We start from the raw sequence: 27,472 nt of genomic DNA, 5'->3' as shown, positions 1-27,472 counted from the left end.
TCTTAGCGTCACTGTGTGTCCCCTGAGGGCTGGCGCTGCCTGTCCCCGGCCTTGCCCACCATTTAACCCCTCACACCCCACTTAGGTGGGAACTAACTGCTTACAACTCTGCAAAGCTGTGTGTGTGGTGCCCCCTTGTTGGGCCTTTTATACGGTAACTTCTGCCTTGACTAAACCTCGGCCCCAAATCCACGCGGTGAAGGCCTGCTGACAAACCCGGCATCTCTCGGCGTCTGGCCCGTGAAGCTGTCCAGCTCAGAGTCGTTCACTCCCCCTACTGCCATCGCAGCCCTGATACAGTACCCGCCCGGTGCCTGCCCTACACCGTCACGGCCACTCGTGAAAATGTGTGTCGGTGGACACTGTGAGTTCCCTGACGGCACAGACCAGGCCTTCCTTGTCTCTCCGGGGCTGACCCCAGCTCCGGGGACTAGCCTGTGGCCACCAGCACCTCCTGACTGGACGGCAGACACGCCACCTGGGGATGGAGGAGACTAACTCGTGGGCGACTGAGCTGGGCCTTCGGGAAAGGGCGGGGCTCCCCTCCATGGCAGGGCACCCCGAGTGGAGGAGACTGGGAGCCACAGGGGCCGTTCAGCCAGCTTGCCTAAAACAAGCGCTCTCGGTGGAGAGAGGACGAGTGTGTGCAGGAGACAGCAATGAAAGAACAGTTCCTCTGAAACTCTTGACTGGAAAGCCCTGCAGTTAACAGGAACAAAAACACCCTCGGGGGAGGCTATCAAAGGAGTGCGGAGCGCTGGGTAACCAGGGAGGCTGGATTGACAGGAAGAGGCAGCTATAAAGCCCCCGGGGGCACCCAAGGGAAGAAAATGGGACCTCTCTGTGCAGGAAATAAAAACTTAGCCGGAATCACAAAAGACAGCCACCCTGCCTCACCCATCCGTCATCAGAGCACAAGTGGGGCTGGAGGCCAGGACGGGCCTCACTTGGCCTAGGAGCCCAATCAAGGGTGAGAAGCCTGAGGACAATGAAACAGTTCAAACACACTCTAGACGTCTCTAGAGCTCAGGGACAGCCCAGGACGCCTGGAGAGGGGACAGCATGTCTCACAGTGGACCGGGCTCAACCAGGCTCAGACACACACGCTGGGAAGGTCTGGCCTCTGCTTATTTCACTCCTGAAGGTGGTGGGAATCTCTGCTCTCAGGGTCCCCAGGCTGGCTCTGCCCAGAGAGGATCAGGGATGCCTCTGGGGACCGATGAAACCGGGAATTTCTCTTCCAAAAAGCTCCTGACATTTGTGACTCTCCTACACTTTGGCACTGGAACCCCAGAATAGGTCAGAGTTAACCTAGAAATTCAGGTATTAAGCATCAGGAGGTGCAAGAGATGCAGGTTCGATCCTTGGGTCAGGAAGATCCCCTGGAGGAGGGCATGGCAACCCACTCCAGTATTGCTGCCTGGAGAATCCTGTGGATAGAGGAGCCTGGTGGGCTACATACAGTCCATGGGGTCACAAAGAGTCGGACACGACTGAGTGACTGAGCATGCTAGCATCTCAGTCCAGGACTCTAATCTCAACAACACCAGTGGCTCCTTAGGAAATCTTATGCAGGAGACAGATTCCATGGGCACTGGTCTCTAAGGTCATGGACCCATTAAGGCAAGTATTATATCAAGCCCACAGTTCCAGGCACCAGCCTATTATCTCTGGGTACGTTCAACAGATGATTTGAAGTGGAGAGTCCCCTAGAGAGGACTGGACTTCTCTATGCAGTGGACAGTACGAAATCCACAGTGATCACCTGGAGAGGGGAGGCAGGCTGTGTGAGGGGCTCTGCTCCCCGAGGAAGCATCTGTTCCAAAGCCTACAACAAGGTTTCTCAGCTTTTCTTCTACCCTAAGAGAGCCTGAAGAATGTGACAGACTGCCATCAGGAATGCCGGTTCTCTGCCACGGTGATTGGTGGTGGAGGAGGTGGAGGTGCTGGTGGAGGAGAATGTGGTACCAAGGGGTGTATCAGAGCCTTGAGGGGACGGCCCTGTGTGGATGTTATTGATTACAAAAAAAAAAAAAGCCCCCAGGAAGTCTGAAAACACCACTCCCATCCTACCCGCCCCCAACTGGAAATCTCAGTGGAAACGTTCCCCGGACCTTGGCGGCTCACCCTTGTGATGGCGGATGTGGAAGTGAGTTTCCTCCGGGTCTTCTTTACTTTCCGCAGATCCTCGTCCTCGTAGAACAGGTCCTAAGCGGGCAGGGGATGGAATGAGGTTGGGAAACCCCAACCCCAGGAGGTTCTGGCGGGTCTGGAGGGGCTTCCCGGCCGGTGTGTGTGAGGGGTTGTGGGGAGTTACCTGGCCGTGTAGCGGGTCATCACTGCCCTCCTGTTCCGATGAGAAACTCTCCTCCTCTTCCTCAGAGTAATTGTCAACATCAGGAGAACGGTCTGGAAATAGACACCTTAGTAAGAGAACCTCGCAAGGGGCAGATCTGGCCTGGTGAGGGGCTCTGGCTGGCTGGCGTCCCGCTATCCTCAGGGTAGAGGAGAGGGCCCCGGCCCCCTTTTATTTTCAGGGACCCCTAAACTCCTCTTTCCCAGGAACACTTTATTTCCCAGGATGGAGACAGGGGGGCTGGGCAGGGCTTCCCGACACCACTCATCTTACCAGACAGCTTGGATTTGATCCCCTCGTGGTCAATGGGCTGGCTGGACAGGGAGTAGATCTTTATTTCTGCCACAGGCACGGAGACATCCTTCACGTTGCTGTGCAGGCCGAGCACCAGGGCGCCTTCGTTCGGGTGTTGCATCACCTACGAGCACGGGTGGCCACGAACGAGCCTCACACAGAGCCCCGCAGTGTGGCCCGTTTTCAGATCCCAGCAGACACGCGAGCCACCGGGAATAGCGTTCTAACACATTTTCTTTCTCACTCTCCCCCGCCCGCTATTCTTCTATTGCCTTCAGCCTCACTTTACCTTTTTTTGGCTGAGCAGTTCAGCTTGTGGGATCTTAGTTCCCCGACCAGGGATTGAACCCCTCGACAACTGAACTGGCCCTCAGCGGTGCAAGCGCAGAGTCCTAACCACTGGACTGCCAGGGAATTACCTTGTCTCACTTTATTTATTTTTAAAATACTTCTTTATCTGTTTGGCTGTGTTGGGTCTTAGGTGCGGCACGTGGGACCTTTCATCAGGGAGCCTGGGCTCAGGAGTTGCGGTACAAGGGCTTAGCTGCCACATGTGGGATCTTAGTTCCCTGATCAGGGATTGAATGCGTGACCCCTGCATTGAAAGGCAGATTCTTAACCACTGGACCACCAGGGACGTCTCTGTGGTCTCATTGTAAAACTGTCTCCAGAAGTGCCAGTCATGGTTCTGGTCGTGTGCTCAGAGATGAAAGTCAAGGCCTGAGATAGAAAATGGCTGCAGTATAATTAAGTCTTTCACAGAGCAAGCAGCCCTCAGGCTCAGGGGTGGGGTGACTCCTGCAGGCCGTGGCCACCTGTGCCCGGCAGAGAGAAGGACCTAAGGGCTAGACACGGCGTCCACAGCCTTCGCGACCCCAGGCCCTCGTTCTGATACAAAACAGGAAGATGACGGAAAGATGCGCTGGGACTACCTCACCTTTTGTCGTGGCCGCAAAATTTTTTCCTGTTTGAAGTATGAAAATATAGAAATGTGTTTTAAAATTGATCTGCAGTCGCTTTCTTCTTCCCCTTTATCCGGGCTGAGAAGATTGGCTGCGCATACAGGAGAGCCTCACAAATAAGCAGACTGAGGAACATGGAGAGGAGAAAGGCAGGAGGAACCCAGAGGTGCTGACTGGGACTGACTGGAATGTGAACGCACATCCAAGGACTAATAACTGATTCAGGCAAGAATCATTAATGGAAGCTAAAACCACCGGCTGAAGATATGAGGAAAAAAGAGACTGTTACAGGGTCCTCAAACATCTGTCTATAAAATGTTTTTTTTCACTGCTATTAATTAACTTTATATTGGCAATCCCGGCACACATCATCTTCAATCAGCCGAGCGATAAGACAGCCTCACCGGTAACGGAACAGGTCAACTCGGGTGCTGCCTGCATTACTGTTGTGGTAACTCTGCCAAAAACTCGGAAGCTGAATGTGATCTTCAGAAAACATCAGACAAACCCGAACGGAGGAACATTCAATAAAGAAACCAGCTTGTCCTAAAAAACTGTCAAGGGCATGAAAGACATGGGAAAAATCTGAGAGACTGCAGGTCGAGGGAGACCAAAGGGACAAGTGAACGCAACCCTGGGCCTGCGAAGGACGTTCCTGAGCCACGTCAGTGTCCTCACCTTCATGGTGGGCGGTGCACACACATGAGAGTATTCCTATTTCTAGGAAGTTGACACGGTGCATACTAATGCGTGGGCTTCTCGGGTGGCTCAGTGGTGAAGAATCCGCCAGCCAAGGCAGGAGATGCGGGTTTGATCTCGGGGTCAGGAAGACCCTCTGGAGGAGGCCATGGTTACCCACTCCAGTATTCCTGTCTGGAGAATCCCATGGACAGAGGAGCCTGGTGGGCTACAGCCCGCGGGGTCGCAAAGAGTTGGACACGGCTGAGCAACTAAACAGCAACAACATATTAACGTGCGATGGGGCATCCTGTCTGCAGCCCACTCTCGGTGGCTCAGAGAAGTGAGCAACACGCACAGTGTGTGCACAGGCGAGAACTGCAGGGCAGGCGTGCTAACACTGGAGTGTCTGGGTGAAGGGCGGATGGGAATCCTTCATATTATTAGAAGTGTTCTCTGACATTTTTTAAAAAGCTAAAGAAAAAACTTTTTGAGAGCAAGGAAGTACTGGATAAAAAGAGGCATGTCCTGAATTTCCAATAAAAGAACTAGTTTGTAACCTGGAATAAAACAGCCAGGGGGTGGCAGGCTGAGAAGAGCCCCAGCTGGGCCGGGGTCTCTCTCGGGCTCTGTAAGGCCGCCCTCTCTCACCTCCGCCATGTTGATGAGCCCCACGGCCAGGGTCTTATAGCCCAGGATGGTCCGGTTCTTGTAACGCTTTCTCCTCTGCAACATGATCTGCAGCTTGTTGGCATCTCGCTTCAGGAAATGAGGGTACTGCCAGGCACAAAACAGAGCCGGGCGCAGTTAGTCCGAGAGGGGGTCCTCGGTGGGGTCTAGTCCTGCTGGAGGACGCACCACCATCCTCTGCTTTCTTCGCTCCCCTCCGTATAAGGGGGTGATGGGGATCACTGGCTCCCCTCTGTATGAGGGGGTGACGGGGGTGAGAGGAGCATCTGCCCAGCACCAGGCTTCCACTCTGCAGCTGGTGGTCCACAAATGTTCTGAAACATGGTCTCTTTCCTTGCCAGGTGATCGAGTGTTCAACCTGGGCCACAGGGGTTACGAGGAGAGACAGACATATGAGGATGGATAAGGAGGAGAAGGGATGGGACTGAGGTTGCAATATGGGGGCAAAATGAGACTGAAGGAGCACCCTCTCCTTCGGGGAGTGGGGGCACAGATTACTAAGGAGAGGAGACGGGGAGGACTGTGGTAGGACGGTGGGGCCAACAGCCTCAGTCCAAGGAAAGAGGATGTGATGCAAACTGGTCTACAGGATGGAAAAACAACAAGGTCCCACGGTATAGCACAGGGAACTATATTCACTATCCTGTGACAAACCAAAATGGAAAAGAATATGAAGAAGAATATAATATAGGAAACAAACAAGAAAAAGGAGCACATATAAGTATGTGTGTACAAAAAGGAGTCACTTTGCTACACAGCACAAATTAACACATTTTAAATCAACTACAATTTAAAAAAGAATGAGACGTGGTGTACTTTGCAGCAGTCCGTCCAGGTCTCAGCACTCGTGGTGCAGTGGCCTCAGAGATGGCTCTGGCCATCCACGCAGGCCACAGAAGCTCTGGGCGACATTAAGCCATTGGGCTGTTCTCAGATCAAATGATCTCCAGATCAGAGCGTCGTTCGAGACCAGGGGGGACACGGCATATTAATGACCTAAGACGGAGCAGGTTCTCACCTGAAGGGAGAAGGTTAACTGGAGCTCTGTCTCCGCCAGTCCACTGGCTGGAAGGATGATTTCGTTGGAGCGAAGAATCCTTTTTGAACCCTGAAACCAAGACAAAATAGGTCAAAGCTGCATCACCAAAAATCAGACCAAAACAAAGACTATGCTTACAAACAACACCTAAACTCTGAAGAATCTTACCAGTTCAGATATTCCATCAGTCTTGGTTGTACTTGATTAAAATCAAGCCACTACCATAGACATGATTTTACATGTATTATGCTGTTTACAAAGGGTTTTCACATTAAAATGACGTGTTACTGCACCCGAGTTCTCCTTTCCCACTGCCCCTGAGGGAGAGGCAGCATGGTGGCACCCCAAAGCATGGCAGTTCACCCCAAGGCGTGGCAGTTCTCCCCGAGGCTCCCCAGCCACTCTCCTCCCACCTGACCGGCCACGCTGTCCTCTCCCTGGGCCTTTCGGCACGCTGCTTTCTCTTCCTGGGTCCTCTGTCATGCTTCCGCACACAGCTCACCAACTCATCTTCCCAGTCTCAGCTTTGATACAATTTTTTCCCAGAACTTTTGCTTTAAGTATATCCCCACTAAACCTTGTACTGGGTTAGACATCCAGTTTTTTTTGTTCTTAAAGAATAAAGTTGGGCTAAACTGTTCCTCAAAGTAAAAAGAGACCAGTCGGAGGGGCTGAGGAATGACAGTAAATTTGTAAAAATTATTTTAAAAAATTAAGTTTAATTTAAAACGGTGAAGTGACCAGACCTCCAGCACACCGATGGACAAGTCAGTAAACGCTACACCGGTGTAGCCCACCTCTGTATCAAGATGTACAAAATCTCTATCACTCCGGGAAAATCCCTTGGACCCCACCCCCCAGTCAATCCCGCACCCCTTCTCAGAGGTGAGTGCTGCTGACTCCTCTCACCAGAGACCTATCTTTCCTGCTCTAGAATTCCACATAAATGGAGCCGCACGGCGGGGACTATCTGGCTGGGCTTCTTCTGCCCAGCATTTATGTGTCTGAGGTTCACACAGGCTGTTGCCTGTATCACGTTCCCTTGGACTGCCGAGCAGAATTCTCTCCCACGAAGGTACCACGCGCGCCTCCCACTGTCCTGTTGCTGAACAGTCACACCTGGGGCGTTTCTAGTTAGCAATCACTATGGCTAAGGCTGCCATTCTGCTTTTCATGTTTGTTTATTTCTGTGTTGTTTTTGGTTGCAGCGGGTCTTGGTCGCTGTGTGTGGGCTCTTTCGCTGTGGTGCACAGACCCCCCAGCGGCGGCGTTCTGGCTCCAGTAGCAGTGCACAGGACTCAGCTGCCCTGCAACATTCAGGGCCTTAGTTCCCCTGCTGGGGCTCGAACCCGCGTCCAGTTGCATTGGCAGGTGGATTCTCAACCGCTGGACTAGCAGGGAAGTCCCAAAGCTGCCATTCCTGTACAAGTCTGTGTGGACGTATTTTCTTTTTCTTGGACCCCTAGGAGAGGGATGGCTGGGCCTCAGGGCAGACGCACTTGTAGCTTTATGAGAAACGACTAGACCTATTTCTAAGCGCTGGTGCCATTTTCCACCTGCAGCTGCAGAGTCTGCATCTCGCGGGCAATGGGCGTGGTCGGTCCAGGACACGTGGACTCTACTGCGCATGTGCAAAGGACCACTCCTCCGCACTTTGCGTCTCCCTGATGACTCATCCCCAGTAGCGCCCTCCCAGCCGTTTATCGGACGTTTGTAAATCTCCATTTATGACGAGCCTGATCAGACTTCTTTGTCTATGTTGTTCAGCGTGTTACTCGATTGTTGTTTTTTTAATTTATACAAGAATTTGCCAGATACATGAATTGTAAATATTTTCTTGCCTATTCATTTTCTTAATAGTATCTTTTGATGAAGTATTTAATTTTGATCTTTTTTTTTCTTTTATGGTTAGTGCATTCTGGGTCCTAGCTAAGAAATCTTTTTCTAATTCAAGGTGGTGAAGTTATTCTGCTATACTGGAGTAGGTATTCTGCTGTGGGCCTTTAGAAATGAAATCTTTTAGTTTTTAACTTTTAGGTTTCTTACATATCTCTAATTTTTGCTTTTATAAAATTCAGGTTTTGAATAATGCAGGAAGAAACATTTCCTAAATGTAATATTTCACAATGCTTTTATAATTAGAATACCATTATGCCAATTAAAAATAATAACCTGGAGAAGGGAATGGAAACCACTGCAGTATTCTTGCCTAGGAAATCAGCATGGACAGAGAAGCCTGGTGGGCTACAATCCACAACGTAGCAACTAAACAACAACAAATAATAATAATAAAGGAAACTCTGCTTCATGTGTTAGATAACACTTTTCGTAACCTCTATTATGACCAAGAGTCTTGACAAAGTTTTCACCTGAATTTATTTAGGCTCTTAGGATTGAAGAAGTCTCTGGACAATGAATCCGAAAAAATGTTAAGAATCCAAAATGTGGTTTATATATAGCAGTGGTTTCAACCAGGGGTAGGAGACATTTGGCAATGTTTACAGATACTTTTTATTGTTATCAGTGGGAGTGTGTGTGTATGTGTGATGTTTCTAGAGGGGAGAGGCCTGGGCTGCTGCTGACCAGCCTGCAGGGCACAGGACAGCCCCACGAAATTGCTGAGAAACCGTGCCCCCTCTGCTGCTTCTAGGTGTGACCGCGGGGCTTGGCGGTGGGAGGGAGTCCTCCCTGCTCCTCAGCATCAGCTCCAGAACACTCTCCCTTCCACCTCCCCCCAGTCCCACTCTGAGCTGCTGCCACTGCCTCTCTTCTTGGCTGTTATTCTTTCTTTTTTCAAATTTTTGTTCTTGTTCTTCAGTCACTCAGTCATGTCCGACTCTTTGCGACCCCACAGACTGCAGCATGCCAGGCTTCCCTGTTCTTCACCATCTTCCAGAGTGCTCAAACTCATCCATCAAGTCGGTGATGCCATCCAACTATCTCATCCTCTGTTGTCCCCTTCTCCTCCTGCCTTCAATCTTTCCCAGCATGAGGGTCTTTTGCAGTGAATCAGGTCTTCACATCGGTGGCCAAAGTATGGGAGCTTCAGCTTCAGCATCAGTCCTTCCAATGAATATTCAGGATTGATTTCCTTTAAGACTGACTGGTTTGATCTGTGTGGACTCTGGTTTGATCCAAGGGACTCTCAAGAATCTTCTCCAACATCACAGTTCAAAAGCATCGGTTCTTTGGTGCTCAGCCTTCCTTATGGTCCAACTCTCACATCCATACATGACTACTGGAAAAACCATAGCTTTGACTATACGGACCTTTGTTGCCAAGGTAATGTCTCTGCTTTCTAATACTCTGTCTTGGTTTGTCATAGCTTTTCTTCCAAGGGGCATTTATTTTTGGCTGTGTTGAGTCTTTTTTAAAAAATTAATTAAATTTTGGCCGTGCTGGGTCTTCATTTCTGTGCTTGGGCTTTCTCTCGCTGTGACGCGAGGCCTTATTGCGGTGGCTTCTCTTGTTGCAGAGCATGGGCTCTAAGGTACCACCAGGCTTCAGGAGTTGTGGCACATGGGCTTAGCTGCACCCCAGCATGTGGAATGTTCCTAGATCAAACCCACGCCCCCTGTACTGGAAGGCAGATTCGTAGCTGCTGGGCCAAGGAAGCCCCGTGCTCATTTCCTGACTTCAGTCCATCATGCGCTGTTCCTCTCCCCAGCACCCCTCCCACCCTAACAGTTCACGGTTTTGACACGTGCACTTTTGGACATCCCAGCCTCTAAACCCCTCTACCGGAGGTCTCATCCTCATCCTTGTCCAAGTCCTGCACCCACTTGATCACACTTTGGACCTTGTCATTACTGATACTGATGACTGAATCTTCTATGTCACATGGCCTAGTCTCTGACCCCCACTTCCTGTTCTTTCGAGCTCATCCTCTCTGGTGTGTCAACAATAATCCTTCAAACCCACCAGGCCTATGACCCACTGATCCTCCCGTGTTTCACTCCTCCTCATGCCCGCTGTCCCCTCTGCTCATTGCTCGGCTGAAATGCCACTGTCTGGACAAGCGGTCCCTGCCCACCCCCAAGGGCCTCTGCCCGCTGCTGTTCTCTGTGCTCACCAGGTGGATTCCAATGTTGTATAAATCCGGTGGCACGAGCTGAACATGCCTGGAGAGAATCAGGTGATCTGCTCTCTGTTCTGACTTTGCCTTTATGATCCCAAACGTGACGTGGGCCTGCAGGGCTGACCGGTGATCACATTTCAGTTTCCCCAGGCTAGGCACTCGCCCCTTCATTCCATCCTCATGCCCCAAACACCTCCCCACCCCTGCCTTCACGCTGAGCTAACAGCCGTGATACCCACTGTGCCGAGAAAACTGGAGTGACAGGAGAAGAGCCTCTGCCACACGAGCTCCTGGCCATGTCTGTGTGGCCACATTTCCTCCCCTCGGTCACACTGGGGGGCTCCCACCCCCACCCCCCGCCCCACCTCTCACCTCCTGCTCACTGACTCCACGAGGCTCTTCCAGTCATTCTTCCCTCTCCCATACAGTCAACTTTGCTCTCTTCTGGATCATTTCCATTAGCAAACAGGCTACTGATATTTCTCTCATTAAAAAAAAAAATCCTCTCTTGTCCCCACATGCCCTGCTGGGTACCGCCCCACCCTTCACCTTCCTGTTATAGCAAACTCCTCAAGAGCCGTCTATTTTTGCTCTTGAAGACTTCTCTCGTCTCCTAGCTGCGCTCCGTCAGCCCTCCTACCTGCACCATTCCCACCATGGCTGCCATCCTCAGAGTCTCTGAGAACCTCCTCTTCCTCCACTGATCTCAGTTCTGACAGGGCCCGTCACTCCCTCTCTGGCCCCTCTTCCTTCCCGTGGCCTCCTACCGAACTTTCCTGGATTTCCTCTCGTCCCCAGGTCGGGTCCTTCCTTTCCTTCCTGATGTCCCAGTGATGGAGTCACTCGGCCTCGATCTCTAGACAAGCTCTCTTCTCTATATCCACTCCCTCCAGTTCCAAGGAGTTCATCCATCTTCTGGTCTCAGATAAGCTGACGACTCTCCAAACTGTCTCTCTCCCAGACCGCTCTTTCCCAGACTCTAAACTCACACAGTCAACTGTCTATTCAGTATCTCTCCTAGGATGTTTAACAGCCACCACAGACACAACGTGATGGGCTGAATTCTGGATCTTTCCCCCAAACCAGCTTCACCCACAGGCTTCCCCATCTCACTTAAAGGCATCTCCACCCTTCCAGTTGCTGAGGCCAAAGCTCGGGTGCCGCCCTCATCTCCTGCCAGAATTGCTGTCAGAGCCTATCAGCTGATCTTCTTGATTCCTCTTTCTCACTGACAGCCTGTTTTCCACACAACAGCCAGAACGATCCTATCACTTCTCTGTTCAAAACCCTCCAAGTCGAGACTCCCTGGTGGTCCAGTGGTTAAGACTCTGCACTTCCAACGCAGGGGTGCAGGGAGTATGGGTTCGATCCTTGGTTGAAGAATAGGGAAACACTAGAAACAGTGACAGACTTTATTTTCTTGGGCTCCAAAATCCCTGCAGATGGTGACTGCAGCCATGAAATTAGAAGATGCTTGCTCCTTGGAAGAAAAGCTATGACAAACCCAGACAGCATATTAAAAAGCAGAGACATCACTTTGCCAACAAAGGCCCATCTAGTCAAAGCTATGGTTTTTCAAACAGTAGTCATGTATGGATGTAAGAGTTGGACCATAAAGAAGGCTGAGCATCAGAGAATTGATGCTTTCAAACTGGTGCTAGAGAAGATTCTTGAGAGTCCCGTGGACTGCAAGGAGATCAAACCAGTCAGTCCTAAAGAAAATCAATCCTAAATATTCACTTAGGGGACTGATGCTGAAGCTGAAGCCCCCATACTCTAGCCACTTGATGTGAAGTGCTGACTCACTGGAAAACACTCTGATGCTGAGAAAAAGACTGAAGGCAGGAAGAGAAGGGGATGACAGAGGATGACACAGTTGGATGGCATCACCGACTCAACAGCACTGAGTCTGAGCAAGCTCCAGGAGATGGTGAAGACAGGAAACCTGGCATGCTGCAGTCCATGGTGTCACAGAGTCAGACATGACTGAGTGACTGAACAACAAATGCTTCGGAGCAGCCAAAAGATAAACAGAAAATCCAAACCCAATTCACACAGAATAAAAGCCAGAGACCTTGCTGGCGCGGCATATACCCCATCCCCCGATCTCTCTGCCCTCCCCTCCTCTTCCTCTCACTCCCCTCCAGCTCCCCCCTTCTCTCCATCCTGCCAGCACCTCCCTGCTCAGGGCCTTGCCCTGGCTTCTCCCTCTGCCCACAGTGCTCCTCCAGGTATCTGCACAGCTTCCTCCCTCACCTTCTTCAAAGTCCCTGCGTGAAAGCCATCTTCTCAGTGAGGCCACCTGTGACCACCACATATGACTGGTAACTTCCTCCACCCCTGGGCATGCTCCATCCTCTTGACTGCATATTTTATTTATTTGTCCCCCACCCCCACTGGAACATATCACCGCCTCCCAACAGCAGCGGCCCTCATTATCTGAACTCTCACTATCTAAATGTGTGCTGTGAATACCCATAAATGCTTCCATCCCAAATGCATTATCTGAACTGCAAAGTTGTGAACGTGAACCCGTGTGCGGGGGTAAGAGGATGCAAATGCAGAGCAGCTTACAAGGTCACAGCCAGCTCTGGCACTTTCAGAGCCCAGCACGGTACTAGTCTCGTCTTTACTGCCTTCCAGCAAAGATTCGGCCCCTCGTGGGTCCCAGAATTTGATTCTTCCAGGTGCCAGGCACTACCAACTTGGGTCCAGATTCAAAATTATCTTCAGTATCTTTTTAAATCTGTAGAATCGTATATCTTCATTTGCAGTAGAGAAGCAAAACAGTTTGTGTCTGATACTATAGTACATTTGGGATTGGCTTGGTGGCTCAGATGGCGAAGAATCCGCCTGCAATGCAGGAGACACAGGTTTGATCCCTGGGTTGGGAAGATCCCTGGAGGAAGGAATGACTACCCACTCCTGGAGAGTTCTAGGGACGGAGGAGCCTGGTGGTCCATAGTCCATGGGGTCACGAAGAGTCAGACACAACTAAGCAACTAAAACTTTCACTTTCATAGTACCATTATTTATGACACATAAAAATACCCATTAATGAGTCTTAATGTATTAAAAATTAGGTTACTAGTGTTTTAAATGCTTCTTTTTTAAATAGAGAAATTCTTGGTAGATTGTTGGGCATTCCCTGATGGTCCAATGGGTGTGTGTGTATACACACGTATACACATACATATATATACACACACATGTATATATATATACACACATATATATATAATTCTAAGCTTCACTTGAAAACTCAAATGTCATTTATTTTACTGGCCAAAAAATATTCTCAGTTGTCTCCCCTCGAAGTGACAGGCTCACATTGTTCATTTTCAAGAAACAATCTTCCAAATTCCTGAGTCTGAGTAAGAGTTTGTCTGTAAGCCCTTCTTTCGATACGAACGGTGTTCTGTGAAATAGCAGCTACTTCAAGACACAGCTCAGTCGTCAGGCAGCTTCCTCCGTGAAGCAGGAGCGCTGTGTGCACGTTTCCATTTCATCATGCAGACTATTCAGAAGGCGTATGCTCCAGGGCTGAGACAAAATAAATGAACAATTCTTACTGTCCTTCTTCAAGGACATTCTTAAGCAAACCTGGCCTTTCTCCTCTTCCTTGCAGTCTGCGATGGTGGACACACGATGACTGCTGACACGCTGGGGAGGCCGCCTGGTGTGAAGGAAGGGCCAGCTGTTTTGTTAGAGGACACACTGACTCAAACTGCCCACCCTGGCTAGGGGCCACAGCAGCCACTCGCAGGAGTTATTTTACGACAGGCGGTCCTGGTAAGGAACACGGAACTAACAAGCCAGCACCCACCGGAAGAATTTGTGAAAGGTCAAAAGGAGACACCAGACTGTATGTTGTACCAATATCCCAGGTCCCCCTCGCTGGCATCCATCTTGGCTGAGTGATGCATGCGGCGCCCCCCTGCCCCGCCCCCCTCCCCCCCCCCCCCCCCCCCCCCCCCCCCGCTCCTGGAAGCACCCTGAGTCAGAATGATTGGCCAGAGACAACCTGGAAACTAATCCTATCACCATAAAACCCGAGGCTGTGACCCACGTGGCAGAGTGGTCCTCCTGGGTTCCCTTTCCCTGTTGCTCTCCGCCCAGGCATCTCTTCCCAATAGTCTGCTTTTTCAGCACGTGTATCTCCTCCTCGGACAATCCATTTCCGAGTGTTAGACAAGAGCCTGCTCTCGGTCCCTGGAGGAGGTCCCACTTCCTGCAACAGTTTCAACCACTGCTCTTGTAATTTCAGGGCAAATGTCGACAAGGTGGAAAGGCCAAGTAAAGTCACAGTACTATCATGAGAACAGTTTTGACCTCCTGTATCCTGTTAGGGGGTCTTGCGGAGCCCAGGCTCTGCAGACCCTATTTTGAGGACAGCTGATCTATCAGCAGGTAAAGGTCCTTAAAGGCAGGAGTTTGGGTCTGTTTTGTTTGCTGCTGAATCCCCTGTGCCTAGAACAACACTTAGCCTATAACAGGTGCTCCATAAATATGTATTAGATGAATGTGTAAATGAATAAATAAGTGACTGGATAAATGAATGTGTTAACATCTGTAATTACTTTCAGCTGCTTGGAAGTCGAGCAAAAAATTTCAGATTATTTGTAGTTTTTGGGTATAATTTAAAATTTTACAGAATGTTAAATATTTGATTAGGAAAGAAAAGAAATTATTTCTTTTGGCAAAGGCGTTTAACTGCGGGGAAGGCAAAAACAGCAGGGAACTTTCCAAACCACACCAACAGTGTTTGCACTGGAAAGCACTGGCTTTTAGCAAAGGAAATAATTCCTGAAAACTGGAACACTGCCCATGACCTAGAAACGAGTGCGAAATTGGGAAAGGAGGAAAAGACACCACAAGTTTCCACTTGCCCATCACGGCCCCTCACTTGCTTTAACTCATGGTGTCTGGAAACGTCTCACAGAATTGGGAGGAATTATCTCTGGTGGCTTAGGTGGTAGGGAATCCGCCAGCCAATGCAGGAGACCTGGGTTAAAAATCCCTGGGTCTGGGAAGATCACCTGGAGAAGGAAATGGCAACTCACTGCAGTATTCTTGCCTGGGAAACCACATGGACAGAGGAGCCGGGCGGGCTACAGTTCATGGGGTTGCAAGAGTTGGACACAACTTAGTGACTAAAGGGCTTCCCTGGTACCTCAGATGGTAAAGAATCTGAAAAGGGAAAGCGGAGTTGCTCAGTTGTGTCCAACTCTTGGCGACCCCATGGACTGTAGCCCACCAGGCTCCTCCGTCCATGGGATTCTCCAGGCAAGAATACTGGAGTGGGTTGCCATTTCCTTCTCCAGGGGATCTTCCTGACCCAGGGATCGAACCCAGGTCTCCTGCATTGCAGGCAGACGCTTTAACCTCTGACTCACCACATTAGATTAAAGAATCTGCCTGCAACGCAATAGCTGCTGCCGCTGCTGCTAAATCACTTCAGTCATATCTGACTTGGTGCCACCCCATAGACAGCAGCCCACAAGGCTCCCCCATCCCTGGGATTTTCCAGGCAAGAACACTGGAGTGGGTTGCCATTTCCTTCTCCAATGCACAGAAATGAAAAGTGAAAGTGAAGTCGCTCAATCATGTCTGTCTCTTAGCTACCCCACGGACTGCAGCCTACCAGGCTCCTCCGTGCAATGCAATAGATGGTTCAGTTCCTTCATGGGGAAGATCCCCTGGAGAAGGAAATGGCAACGCACTCCAGTACTCTAGCCTGGAGAATTCCATGGCCAGAGGAGCCTGGCGGGCTACAGTTCATGAGGCTGCAAGAGTTGGACACGACCTAGTGACCAAAGTCACTACGCACTGAGATGAACAGGGAGTTTCAATGTAAGCGACACGCAGAAATCACAAGGAGTAATTAAAATGTTTCGAGTGGTTTTTAATGTGTCTGTATTCCCGAAGCTGCACCAGGTCTCAGTTGCCCCCTGGGGCTCTTCAGTCGGGGCATGCGGGCCTTGAGTTGTGGCAGGCGGGACCCAGCTCCCTGACCTGGGCCTCCTGCACGGGGGTGCAGCCTTAGTGCTGCACTGGGCCACCAGGGCAGTCCTGAAATGGTTCAGCTTTTGAGGACTAAATTAATATAATGTATTTATCTCAGAAAGAGAACTGAGGACTTCAGTGTATGGTTCATGTACTAGAAAAATGCTACAGACGTGGGTTTTAATGAAGCAAAAAAACTGCTGCATAACAGGAGAGCCAGTAACCAAACATCCTGGTTCGTAGGGAGTAGACATACAGCTCACTATTTCTCCAAGAAACAGAACTCCATGAATCACAAATACACTGTTCTTAAGCTGGAGAATTCCATCATTTCATGGATCCAGAGGCTCTTCAGACTCTCAGTAAGGTAGAGGGACCCGTCATTAAAAAGGCATCGGTCAAGGAAGGTCCTGTGTTGCAGTTTAACTCTGCTTTCTACTTCTGCCACTTGGAAATCACCTGGCAACAAACAGACCCCTTGACCTTTCTGGGGCTCGGTTTCTCCTGAAACTGAAATTCCAGAATGCTTAGAATATGAATCTTGGTGAAATATTTTGGGTCCCTTGGAGATAATGAGTGAGTTCAAGGAATTAAATGTAAGAGATGAAATATCCCAGTAAATTTTAAACTGTCAAGCCGGAAATAATAACCTATAAATTTCTTTCACCCTGTGGAAAACCGCCAAAGCTGTCTCCCCAACCCATATATCTGCTTATACTCAGAAATCCCAGGAATAAGATCGAAACCTACACTTGCCACCCTAGTAATTTCTGAATTTCTTGATCTTCATGCTAATCCTGTTAATAGGCAGGGCAGGGAGAGCCACTTTTATCCTTCAGACAAAGAACTGAGACCTAAAGAGACTGCTTTAACTAAGGGGCAGAAGTGGGATTCAGTATCACGTGAGCTGGACCGCCTTCCCACAGTTGCATCTTCTTTGCTGAGTGAAGGACTCAGCAAAGGATGCTGGTCGCCTACCAGCATCTCTGAAGCCCTGACATGGGCACAAGGTTATCCAGCTTCCGTGGGCCCTGAGCAAACAATCCTGCTCAACTCACCTGCAGCTTCACAGCGATGACCACCGAGTTAAGATCTTTGTCCATCTCTTTTAGCATGACGAGTTTCTTGAGGGTCAAGCTGAACAGCCTAGAAAAATTTAGAGAAAGAAGATCCAGTCAAAAGTAAGGAACTTATGAGAAAAGAGATACACCATCTGTTGCGGAAATGCTGCTTTACCTAGAGGAAGAAAGTTAGAACGCGGTTTACCATGTCCATCATCAGTAAGAGAGCACTCTTCTTATTTAACTTTTGTACTTGCTCAAAAGGTATATTATTCTATGAGTTTCTGTGGATGTCCCTTTATCTCCAGCAAATACCACCACGCCTTTTCACTCCTAATATGCAGGAGCAGTTTCGGTGGGAGGGGGGAGTAGACCGGGATTGGGGGCATCGATGTTTTCTTTGCTTGCCCAGCTCCTTCCCCACCTTTCAGTCTAACCACCCGAGACACTTACAGATGCAAATCTGTATCAACAAGGAGATGAGCCACACAGAGAGAACAGAAGCCAGAAGGCAGGAAATGCTTTCAAAGACCACAGGTTCGATTTCCGCCAAACTGGCATCAAACACACAGAAACTCTTCAGGGCCATGATGAGGACATGCCCCTTAATTAAAAGCAACAGGCTGTCCCTCACTCTGGAGTCTCAGCATCTCTAGTCTGACTCGACCTTGGCCTCCAAGGCAGGACAACCCTGGACTTCTAGGGGGAGCCGGGAGGGAAACACCAGACGCTGCCTCTCGGCTCCTGGGCTGGGTGGTTCGTGTCCTTCTGCTCTCGTCTCTGCAGGACCGAGAGGCACGGATGCTGCTGACCCGAGTCAGGTCCTCAGGCCCCCGACGCGGTCCTGCGCTCATTTTCCCCCTGCTTCGCAGTCCGTCTCATCTTTGTGCTCCCTCCTCATGCTCTAAGCTGAAATCACCTCTGCTCCTCTGGTGCCCACAGTCGCTCACCTCTGGGCCTTCTACCAAAGGGCAGGGCACAGGACGGCCACTTGGCAAATATTTGTTAATGAAGTTTAACAACTGCCTAACAGGGCCTCTAGGGAAAACCAGGTAAACAAGAATATGTGTTGAAGAGATTCATGAAAAAAAAAAAGGGGAACAAATTCAGATCAACAGAACTCAATTCACCCTTGCCCCAAACACTTGGCTAAGATCTGATAACTTCTGAAGGGAGCAAATAAATTTTTTTCTTTCCTTTTGCTTTGAGTTACAATCAAAATCAACTAAAAGAAAGTCTATCAGGTCTTTTCATATATATTATTTTATCCAGACCTCAAAAACATGACTCCGTTTGTGAGTGTGTGTTGTGTGTATGTGTGTGTGTGTGTGTGAAGGAGGTGGGGTGGGTGGGTAGGGAAGGTTCATTGCTGTACTCACAGAAGAGGAAACAGATTCTAAACAGTCATGACGCAGCTAAATGCCCACAGCCAGTAAGTGACGGAGCTGTATTCTAAACTCCAGTCTCCTCGTGGTAAGCAAACAATATCCCCTAATCCTCAGAACCTGGAAACCTTTTTCACGGCAAAAAGGACTCCGAAGATGGTGTTAAGGATGCCGAGGTGGGGAGGTGATCCTCGACTGTCTGGATGGGTCACTAGTCTTATAAGTCTTTCTAAGGGGGAGGCAGGAAGGCCGAAGTCAAAGAACGAGATGTGAGCACAGAAGCAGAAGTCAGAGTGATGTGTGTCTGGCTCTGAAGATGGAAGAACCCCCGGGGTCGGGGCCATGGAATGTAGGTGGCCTCTAGATGCTGGGAAAGCAAGAAAACCGACGCTCCCTGGAGCCTCCGGAAGAAATGCAGCCATGTCACCATCTTGAATTTGGCCCAGTGAAACCCATTTTGGACTTTTGATCTCCAGAATCGTGAAAATAAATGCGGGTTTTGTTTTAAGCCACTACGTCCGTGTTACAGCAGCTGTTGGCGCTAATACACTTGTCCCCGAAGCCTCCCTGACACGGCTGCCTGCTCCGCCACCGACTGGAGTTCCTGCCCTTGTGCTCCTGAAACACATTCAGGTTTGTTAAGCAGGAATCACCACAGGTTCATGCTTGCCCCCCACCCCCGGCCCCATCAATGACCACCCACAGCATCATTTGTTTCTCCTTCTGCTTGACTAGAAATGTGCCGGCCCAAAGGAACTCTGGGTCTGCCAACATCCAAGGGATTACTATACCTCACATAGTTGACAATTAAGAAATGTAACTAACTACACGGTTTAGCTGATTTCCAAGCCTTGCTGGAAAGGAAAGAGAACACAACAAGGAAAGGGAAGGAAAAAGAAAGGATGAACAAAACAGAAGAGACTGGATATGCCCAATTTTGTTCCTCGTCTAAGGCTGCTAATTATGAATGCTTCTGGTAAGTTATGTTTTTGTTTGTTTCAAAGCAGGGGCTTCCCTGGTGGCTCAGATGGTAAAGAACCCACTTGCCAATGCAGGAGACCCAGTTCCATCCGTGGGTCGGGGAGATGCCCTGGTGAAGGGAATGGCAACCCACTCCAGTACTCTTGCTTGGAGAATTCCATGGACGGAGGAGCCTAGCAGGCTACAGTCCGTGGTGTTGCAAAGAGTCAGACACGACCGAGTGACTAACACTTTCACTTTCAAAGCACCTACAAATGGATGCGCTGGTGCTAAATAAACTCACTGTAAGAAGAAGAGTCACAGGGGTAAACTGTGTGTTTCTGCCTCTGTTGTGCCTCTCTAGCACATTCCACACGTGAGTGAGCCATCTCCTGAACACCAGGCCTGCAGTGGTGGGAGCTGGGAGCCTTGTGAAGACAGCCCGGTAGGGAAGACAATGACACTCCTTGTCCTCAGCAATTTTATGCCCCGTAAGATTCCAGACCATCTCTCCTTTCACACAACATATAAAATATTGCAGGTATTATGGTGGAATCCTTTTCAGGAAGGAAAAACACACTACGGACCAATAAATATTTGGTGAATCAATAAACAAACCTGTATGCCACAGCACCTGATGTTAACAAGAAAGCCAAGAATGATTCAGTCCCTTAGGTAACAAAACAATGATTAATAGCAAGACTGGATGCGTTTAGTGTTTGCTCAGAAACCAGACACACCACATATGATTTCCATACGACTGGCAGTGAGTTCGATAGGTCTTTCAGTTGTTTGCTTTTAATGGTATTACTCAAGGGGATGTGGGGACATAAATGTCTTCCAGTTCTTCAAAGCATTGGAAAAACGTCTGTAACTCATTAAGCATCTGCATGAGTGCCTGCTCCGTCAGTCGTGTCCGCCTCTTTTGTGACCCCACGGACTGTGGCCCGCCAGGCTCCTCTGTCCACAGGATTTCTCCCAGCAAGAGTACTGGCGTGGGCTGCCATTTCCTCCTCCAGATCTTCCTCACCTAGGGAACTAAACCCATGTCTCCTCCATCTCCTGCACTGGCAGGCAGATTCTTTACCAGTGAGCCACCTGGAAAACCCCTATTCTCATGTAACTCTTACAATAATTCTAAGATGTGGGTACTATACCCACCGTTCAGACAAGGATGTTGAGAAGGATTAAGAAACTTGCCCAAGGTCACACAAGAAACTGGTTGAGCCAAGACACAAACTTAAGTTTATCTTAGTCCAGAAGTCAATTAAAACCAGTACAAGGCACTTATCTGACAATCAGAAGAAATTATTTTAATTACAAGTAAATATTTTCAACATATAACTTAACAGAAAAACTCTGATTAAATGAGACACATTTCTCCTTAAATCCACACTCACACAATACTGATTGAAACAGCCTCAGATAGAGTTCTGAGGATGACTGAGCCTGGCAAGACATTCTGACTGAAGGTGTCTCAACAAACACAAGACTGAGTCAGAGGCTGACTGCAGGGTTTTCTGTTAGCCCACGTGTTATCGGTTGGACACTTCCTATGCAGCCAGTCCTTCCTCGATCATATGCTTGCTTTCATCCGTTCTTCTACAGCGGTAAAGATTTGGCTCTTACTCTCTAAGAAAGGCTTTAGGTGAGAGAGACGTGTTTTACATTTTAATAGGCTTCTTCTAGCTGTTCTACTAGGGCAGGATGAAGGGAAGAAAAGGGGAAGACGTGGAGAGTGAGGAAGCAGCGGCAGTAGTGCCAAACTAAGGTGACAGGTGTCTGGAGCCTGGGAGCAGAGCAAAGCGGTTTGAATCCTGGATGTATCGCTGAACACACAGGGGTTTGGATGGGAACATTTGGAAATATGCACAGGAAGATGAAGTCAGAGGAACACTGATGGCATAATCTCTGCTTCTGAGCAGTTCTTGAGAGGATGGGGATTAAGCACATCCAACAGTTCGCCAACAAATGTAACGGTGCGTACATAATACAAGTGCTAAATTACACAAAAGGAGATCATGTGTAATGGAGCGACGGTTTCGGGAAGGATATGTTATCTAAGCCCAAGTAAATTCTCTCCAGAAATTGCTTTCTTTTAGATCCTATTGGACTAAATCTGAAAGAAGAAAGAAGAAAGCTTGACAACTAGGTAGCAAAGGGAACAAAAATATATTAAGAATCTTTAAAAACCTTCTAAATTATTCTAGTTTGTGCTCTGCTGTAAGATAAAACAGAAACAGCCTTACAAATGATCCCCCGTCTGCATTTAACAGCTGTTTCAAACTTATTCCCAAGAAACTGGAACTGGATGGGCTCAGCAGGAGAGAAACAGTCGCATACTCCATCTCAGCCCCCATCTCCTTCCTGACAGGCCATCAGCGAACAGTGCAGTGGCCATATTTTGGACAGAAAAAGGGAGAAGAAAGGAGAAGCAAAGATCTGGATGAAACAAAACAATGAAAAGCCTGTCTCTGAATCAAATGGATGGTCCTTGTGGGACCAGAGCAGATAAATGCTGGACCAGACGCCAAGTGGCCTGGATTACTCTTTTGTTCCAAGAAATGGCTGTGTCACACGAGCAAGCCGTGCTTCTCCCCCCCTGCAGATCTTTAATCCTAAAATGAGAGAGCAAGCTCTGCCTTACCCGCTCCAACCTGCGTTTATCAGGATAAAGAGCACACCAGTAGAATAAAATTATGGGAAAGCTTTTCCTCTGTGGGATTAACTCTCCATTTCTAACACTGTCTCCATTTTAACATGGCACCTGTGGAATTCTGCATGAGCTTCAATAACCAGAACACAAAAGGTAAATTTCTGAGCAGTGTTTTTTATGGCTTATGAGGTTACTTGACTATATAGATACTGAACTCATTATTTTACATGAAATGGCATAATTTTGACTGTGAAGCTAAGGCACTGCAATTAGAGAAAAGTCTGCACACAGCAGTGAAGGTGTTATTATGTTAAAATGAGTAACCTTAGGGCTTTCCAGGTGCTTGAGTGGTTAAGAATCTGCCTGCCAATGCAGAGACAGGGGTTCAATCCTTGCTCCGGGAACTAAGATCTCACACGCCTTGGGGCAACTAAGCCTGTGCACCACAGCTACTGAGTCTGTGCTCTAGAACCCACGAGCTGCAACGACTGAAGCCCGTGTGCCCCAGAGCCCACGCTCTGCAACACGAGAAGCCATGGCAGTGAGAAGCTCACACACCACAACCAGAGAGGAGCCCCCACTCACCGCAACTAAAGAAAAGCCCGGGCACAGCAACGAAGACCCAGCACAGCCAACATAAAGGCATACGTGAGCAAATCTTTAAAAAAGAACAGAAGATACAATGAGCAACCCTAAAGCAGGTTTTTAAAGAGTAAAGCAACTGAATCATCATCCTAAAAGGCACAATGTGGAAGAGATGGGCTGAAGGAGATATAGAGGAGAGGAGATTTTACCATGAACGGATAACAGAAGAAAAGATTTCCTGTCTCTGACTGTCTCACAAGAAATCAGATGGCACGAGGCACTGTTCAAATGGAGAAACACCAAAGGATGAGAAAAACTTAGACCCAAACAAGAAACAGAATCCAGGAAGGTGCTCCAGGCTATTGGATGCGACTCTGGGGAGCAGAGGACCGCCGGGTTATGGGTAAACCCCTAATTTTCAGCTACTCAGCATATAGTTATCTTTAGGGTATAAATGCCAATCACTTGCACAAGCCAACAAGATTTACAATGTTTTCCCCTCGTTCTACAAAGTCCTTGATGGGACTCTTCTGGATGGGAAAACAGGCCTTGGAAGCAGGGTGAGGTGGGGAGGAGGGGCTTTTCTATTAAAGTCAGACTTGAGAATTCTCAAGTCTAGGACTTCCCCAGTGGTCCAGGGGCTAAGACTCCGTGCTCGCAATACAGGGTGCCCAGGGTTCGATCCCTGGTCAGGGAACTAGATCATGCATGCCACAACTAAAAGACCCCACACGCCACAATTAAGATCCAATATTCTGCAACTAAAACTCGGCGCAGCCAAATAAATATATAAATATTTTTTGAAAAAGATCAGATTCCCCTCAAAAACAAACAAACAAAAAAAAACACCTCAAGTCTGCAGCTCCTTAGTAATATAGAAGAGACTTAAGTGTACACTTTCTCATCTATAAAACAGAATTGCTGTGTGGACTAACAAATGCGGAAAGCACTTAGCACAGAGCCTGGCACATCAGAAGTGCTCAAAAAGGGTGCATGCCATCAGCATCGGACAAGCCCCAGTCACTTAAATTATAGCCCCTCACTGTGACAGCCCCTCAATCCATGTTTCAGTGAGAGAGGCAGAGGGCATGTGTGGGAAGAACAAAACAAACAAAACCCTCCACGGTGCAGCTAAAAATAACAGGGGCAAGAACCAATAAAATACACGAAAAAATACGCCTTCCACGGAAGACTCCCAAAGCAAGCATGGCTGAGTACTAGGCACTTATTAATACACGTTATCACATTAGTAAGCTCAAAAGAAAAAATACAATTACTTTATTAGATGCTAAAAAGGGATCTGGCAAAATTCAACATGGATTCCTAATTTTTAAAAGACCCTTGGAAAAAGAACACTAGAAAAACACTTCCTAAAAAAAATACTTCCTTAACATAGATTTTAAATATATATGTTTTTCATATAGTTACCATGAGGACTGAAGCTGAGAGACCAGAGGCAGGAACAATATATGGGCCTATCTCTGCTGTTTATATAAAACTGGTCTGAAAAGCTGGGTGAAGTAATCAGAAAAAAATGATATGAAAAGCTGAAAGGAGGAGACAAAGCTATCCCATTTGCAGGTGTGTGACTGTGTTCTAGAACTCAAGAGAATGAACCAAAAAGCTAGTGGAGTCATTAAGAAAATATTAAATACACGAAAATCAAAAGTTTCCTTAATGCAAACGCTAACCAATAGTTAAGTATAATTGGAAAGTAAGGAGAGATGCCTGCTGCATTCAAGTAGGAAATGGCTTCCCAATTAACTTCAAAGTGCTTCAGAAAAAAAATGGGACCGAATTTTAATAATTGCTGAATGCAGGAAATTAATATATATGGGGCTGCACTAAACTCTTCCACATTTCTGTAGGTTTTAAGATTTTCTTCTAGGGAAAAAAGAATAAAGAAGAGGACGACACCCAACAGGATATTAACATGTATTCTAAAGCTGAAGTAATGAAAATACTTTGTTGTTGGGAAGAGAATAAACAAAGAGATCAGTGGAAGGGAACAGAGTCCAAAATTAGGCCGAGTATAGGGAACCGCCCCTTGTGGTCCAGTGGCTATGAATCCACCTTACAATGCAGGCAACATGGGTTCAATTTCCGGTTGGGGATCTTAACTCCACAGGCTGTGGAGCAACTGAGCCCGAGCTCTGCGACTACCGAGCCTGCATACCCCAACTAAGACCAAATAAATAAGTAAATAAACATTAAAAACAATTAGGCCAAGTATAAATAAGAATTTACTGTATGTAAGAAATAGATAAATTAATTAACACATAGCATCAGAAAACTGGCTAGCTATTTGAACAAAAACAATGATGAATCTCCATCTCATTCCTTACTCAAAGTAAATTTCAGACGGATTAAAGATTTAAATAGAAAAAAGAAAGCCATAAAAGTATCACAAGAAAATATGGACAATTTAAAAAGTAGTCTTCTGGTGGGGAAGGGCTTTCTAAGCATCACACCAAATCAGAACCCACAGAGGAACTGACTGAAACACATAAAAATCAAAAACTTCCATAAAGTAAATAATAAAACAGAAATTTAGAAGTATCCAAACAGATTTAAAGATTTTAACAACTAAAATGAAAAGTATTTATGATATGATAAAATGTCAAAACTTTAATATGCAAAGAGTTATTACAAATCAATAGAAAAAAACTTCAAAATAAAAATTGGCAGAGGACATTAATAGGCAATTCACAGAAAAAGGAGTGGTGAAAAAACATAAACAGGTATTTAATTTTACTACTAATCAGATAAATAAAAACACCAACCATACTGAAAGAATGAGAAAAAGTGGTGAGACCTAGGGTTGAGAAATACAGGGAAAAGGCACTCTAAATGTACTGAATGAAAACTACTAGTGATTTTCATTTTTAGAGAGCAGTTTCATAATAGGTATTACATTCTTAATATGTATACCTTTCAGAAGAACTATACAAAAAAGATCTTCATGACCTAGATAACCACAATGGTGTGATCACTCACTAACGTCAGACATCCTGGAATGCAAAGTCAAGTGGGCTGTAGGAAGAATCACTACAAAGCCAGTGGAGGTGATGGAATTCCAGTTGAGCTCTTTCAAATCCTAAAAGATGATACTGTAGTGTTGCACTCAATATGCCAGCAAATTTGGAAAACTCAGCAGTGACCACAGGACTGGAAAAGGTCAGTTTTCATTCCAATCCCAAAGAAAGGGAATGCCAAAGAATGCTCAAACTACCGCACAATTGCACTCATCTCACATGCTTGTAAAGTAATGCTCAAAATTCTCTAATCCAGGCTTCAACAGTACATGAACCACGAACTTCCAGATGTTCAAGCCGGATTTAGAAAAGGCAGAGGAACCAGAGATCAAATTGCCAACATCCAATGGATCACTGAAAAGGCAAGAGAGTTCCAGAAAAGCATCTACTTCTGCTTTATTGACTACGCCAAAGCCTTTCACTGTATGGATCACAACAAACTGTGGAAAATTCTGAAAGAGATGAGAATACCAGACTACCTGACCTGCCTCCTGAGAAATCTGTATGTAGGTCAGGAAGCAACACTTAAAACTGGACATGTAACAGTCTGGTTCCAAATCAGGAAAGGAGTATGTCAAGGCTATATATTGTCACCCTGCTTATTTAACTTATATGCAGAGTACATCATGAGAAATGCTAGGCTGGATGAAGCACAAGCCGGAATCAAGATTGCTGGGAGAAATATCAATAACCTCAGATATGTAGATGACACCACCCTTATAGCATAAAGCAAAGAAGAACTAAAGAGCCTCTTGATGAAGGTAAAAGAGGAGAGTGAAAACGTTGGCTTAAAACTCAACATTCAGAAAACTAAGATCATCGGGTCCCATCACTTCATGGCAAATAGATGGGGAAACAGTGGAAACAGTGACACAATTTATTCTCTTGGGCTCCAAAATCACTGCAGAGTTGGACTAAAAAGAAAGCTGAATGCCGAAGAATTGATGCTTTTGAACTGTGGTGTTGGAGAAGACTATTGAGAGTCCCTTGGACTGCAAGGAGATCAAACCAGTCCATTCTAAAGGAAATCAGTCCTGAACATTCATTGGAAGGACCGATGTTGAAGCTGAAACTCCAATACTTTGGTAACTTGATGTGAAGAACTGACTCAAAGGAAAAGACCCTGATGTTGGGAAAGACTGAAGGCAGGAGAAGAAGGAGAAGGCAGAGAATGAGATGGTTGGATGGTATCACCGACTTGCTGGACATGAGTTTGAATAAGCTCCAGGAGTTGGTGATAGACAGGGAAGCCTGGCATGCTGCCGTCCATGGGGTCACAAGGAGGAAGACACAACAGAGCGACTGAACTGAACCGATACCTTTTGAAAGTATAATCCCACTTTTAGAAATTTATGTAAGAAGACAGAGTAGTGCGTATAGGGAACTGATTAATAAATATCTTATTTATATAAGAAGCAATGTATAGTTTCTAGAAGGAATGATGTAGATCTATACATATAAATTGAGAAAATACAATAATTATAGTATACGTCCATTTTAGTTAACATTCCTCACATTCAGTTTTCATACAAACAGAAAATCATTTCAACAAATTTTTACAGCGGTCATTGCTGGGAAGCGGAATTCCACCTTATTCTTATTGTTTTAAGTTTTTTTTGTATTGCTTACATTAAAAACATTTATTTTTCTTACCAAAAAATATATTCCCATTTTCAGAGATTTTTTT

General features: G+C 47.2%; 1 protein-coding gene across 1 annotated transcript in view; it reads right to left on the bottom strand.

Annotated features, from left to right (window-relative positions):
* Positions 1 to 27,472, bottom strand: part of PACS1 (phosphofurin acidic cluster sorting protein 1) — a 144,102-nt gene that overhangs the window by 21,034 nt on the left and 95,596 nt on the right. Inside the window, exons 2-7 of the mRNA XM_069566317.1 lie at positions 17,162 to 17,249; positions 5,999 to 6,088; positions 4,942 to 5,067; positions 2,630 to 2,774; positions 2,318 to 2,409; positions 2,128 to 2,208 (exon numbers count right to left, since the gene is read on the bottom strand). Of these exons, the coding sequence (XP_069422418.1) occupies positions 2,128 to 2,208; positions 2,318 to 2,409; positions 2,630 to 2,774; positions 4,942 to 5,067; positions 5,999 to 6,088; positions 17,162 to 17,249 (622 nt within the window). The remainder of the gene's footprint in view (positions 1 to 2,127; positions 2,209 to 2,317; positions 2,410 to 2,629; positions 2,775 to 4,941; positions 5,068 to 5,998; positions 6,089 to 17,161; positions 17,250 to 27,472) is intronic.

Source organism: Ovis canadensis, chromosome 21 (genome assembly GCF_042477335.2).
Source record: "Ovis canadensis isolate MfBH-ARS-UI-01 breed Bighorn chromosome 21, ARS-UI_OviCan_v2, whole genome shotgun sequence".
Classification (NCBI taxonomy): Eukaryota; Metazoa; Chordata; class Mammalia; order Artiodactyla; family Bovidae; genus Ovis; species Ovis canadensis.
The sequence above is the reverse complement of the archived record's forward strand: the minus strand, read 5'-3'. Positions and strand labels throughout refer to the sequence as shown.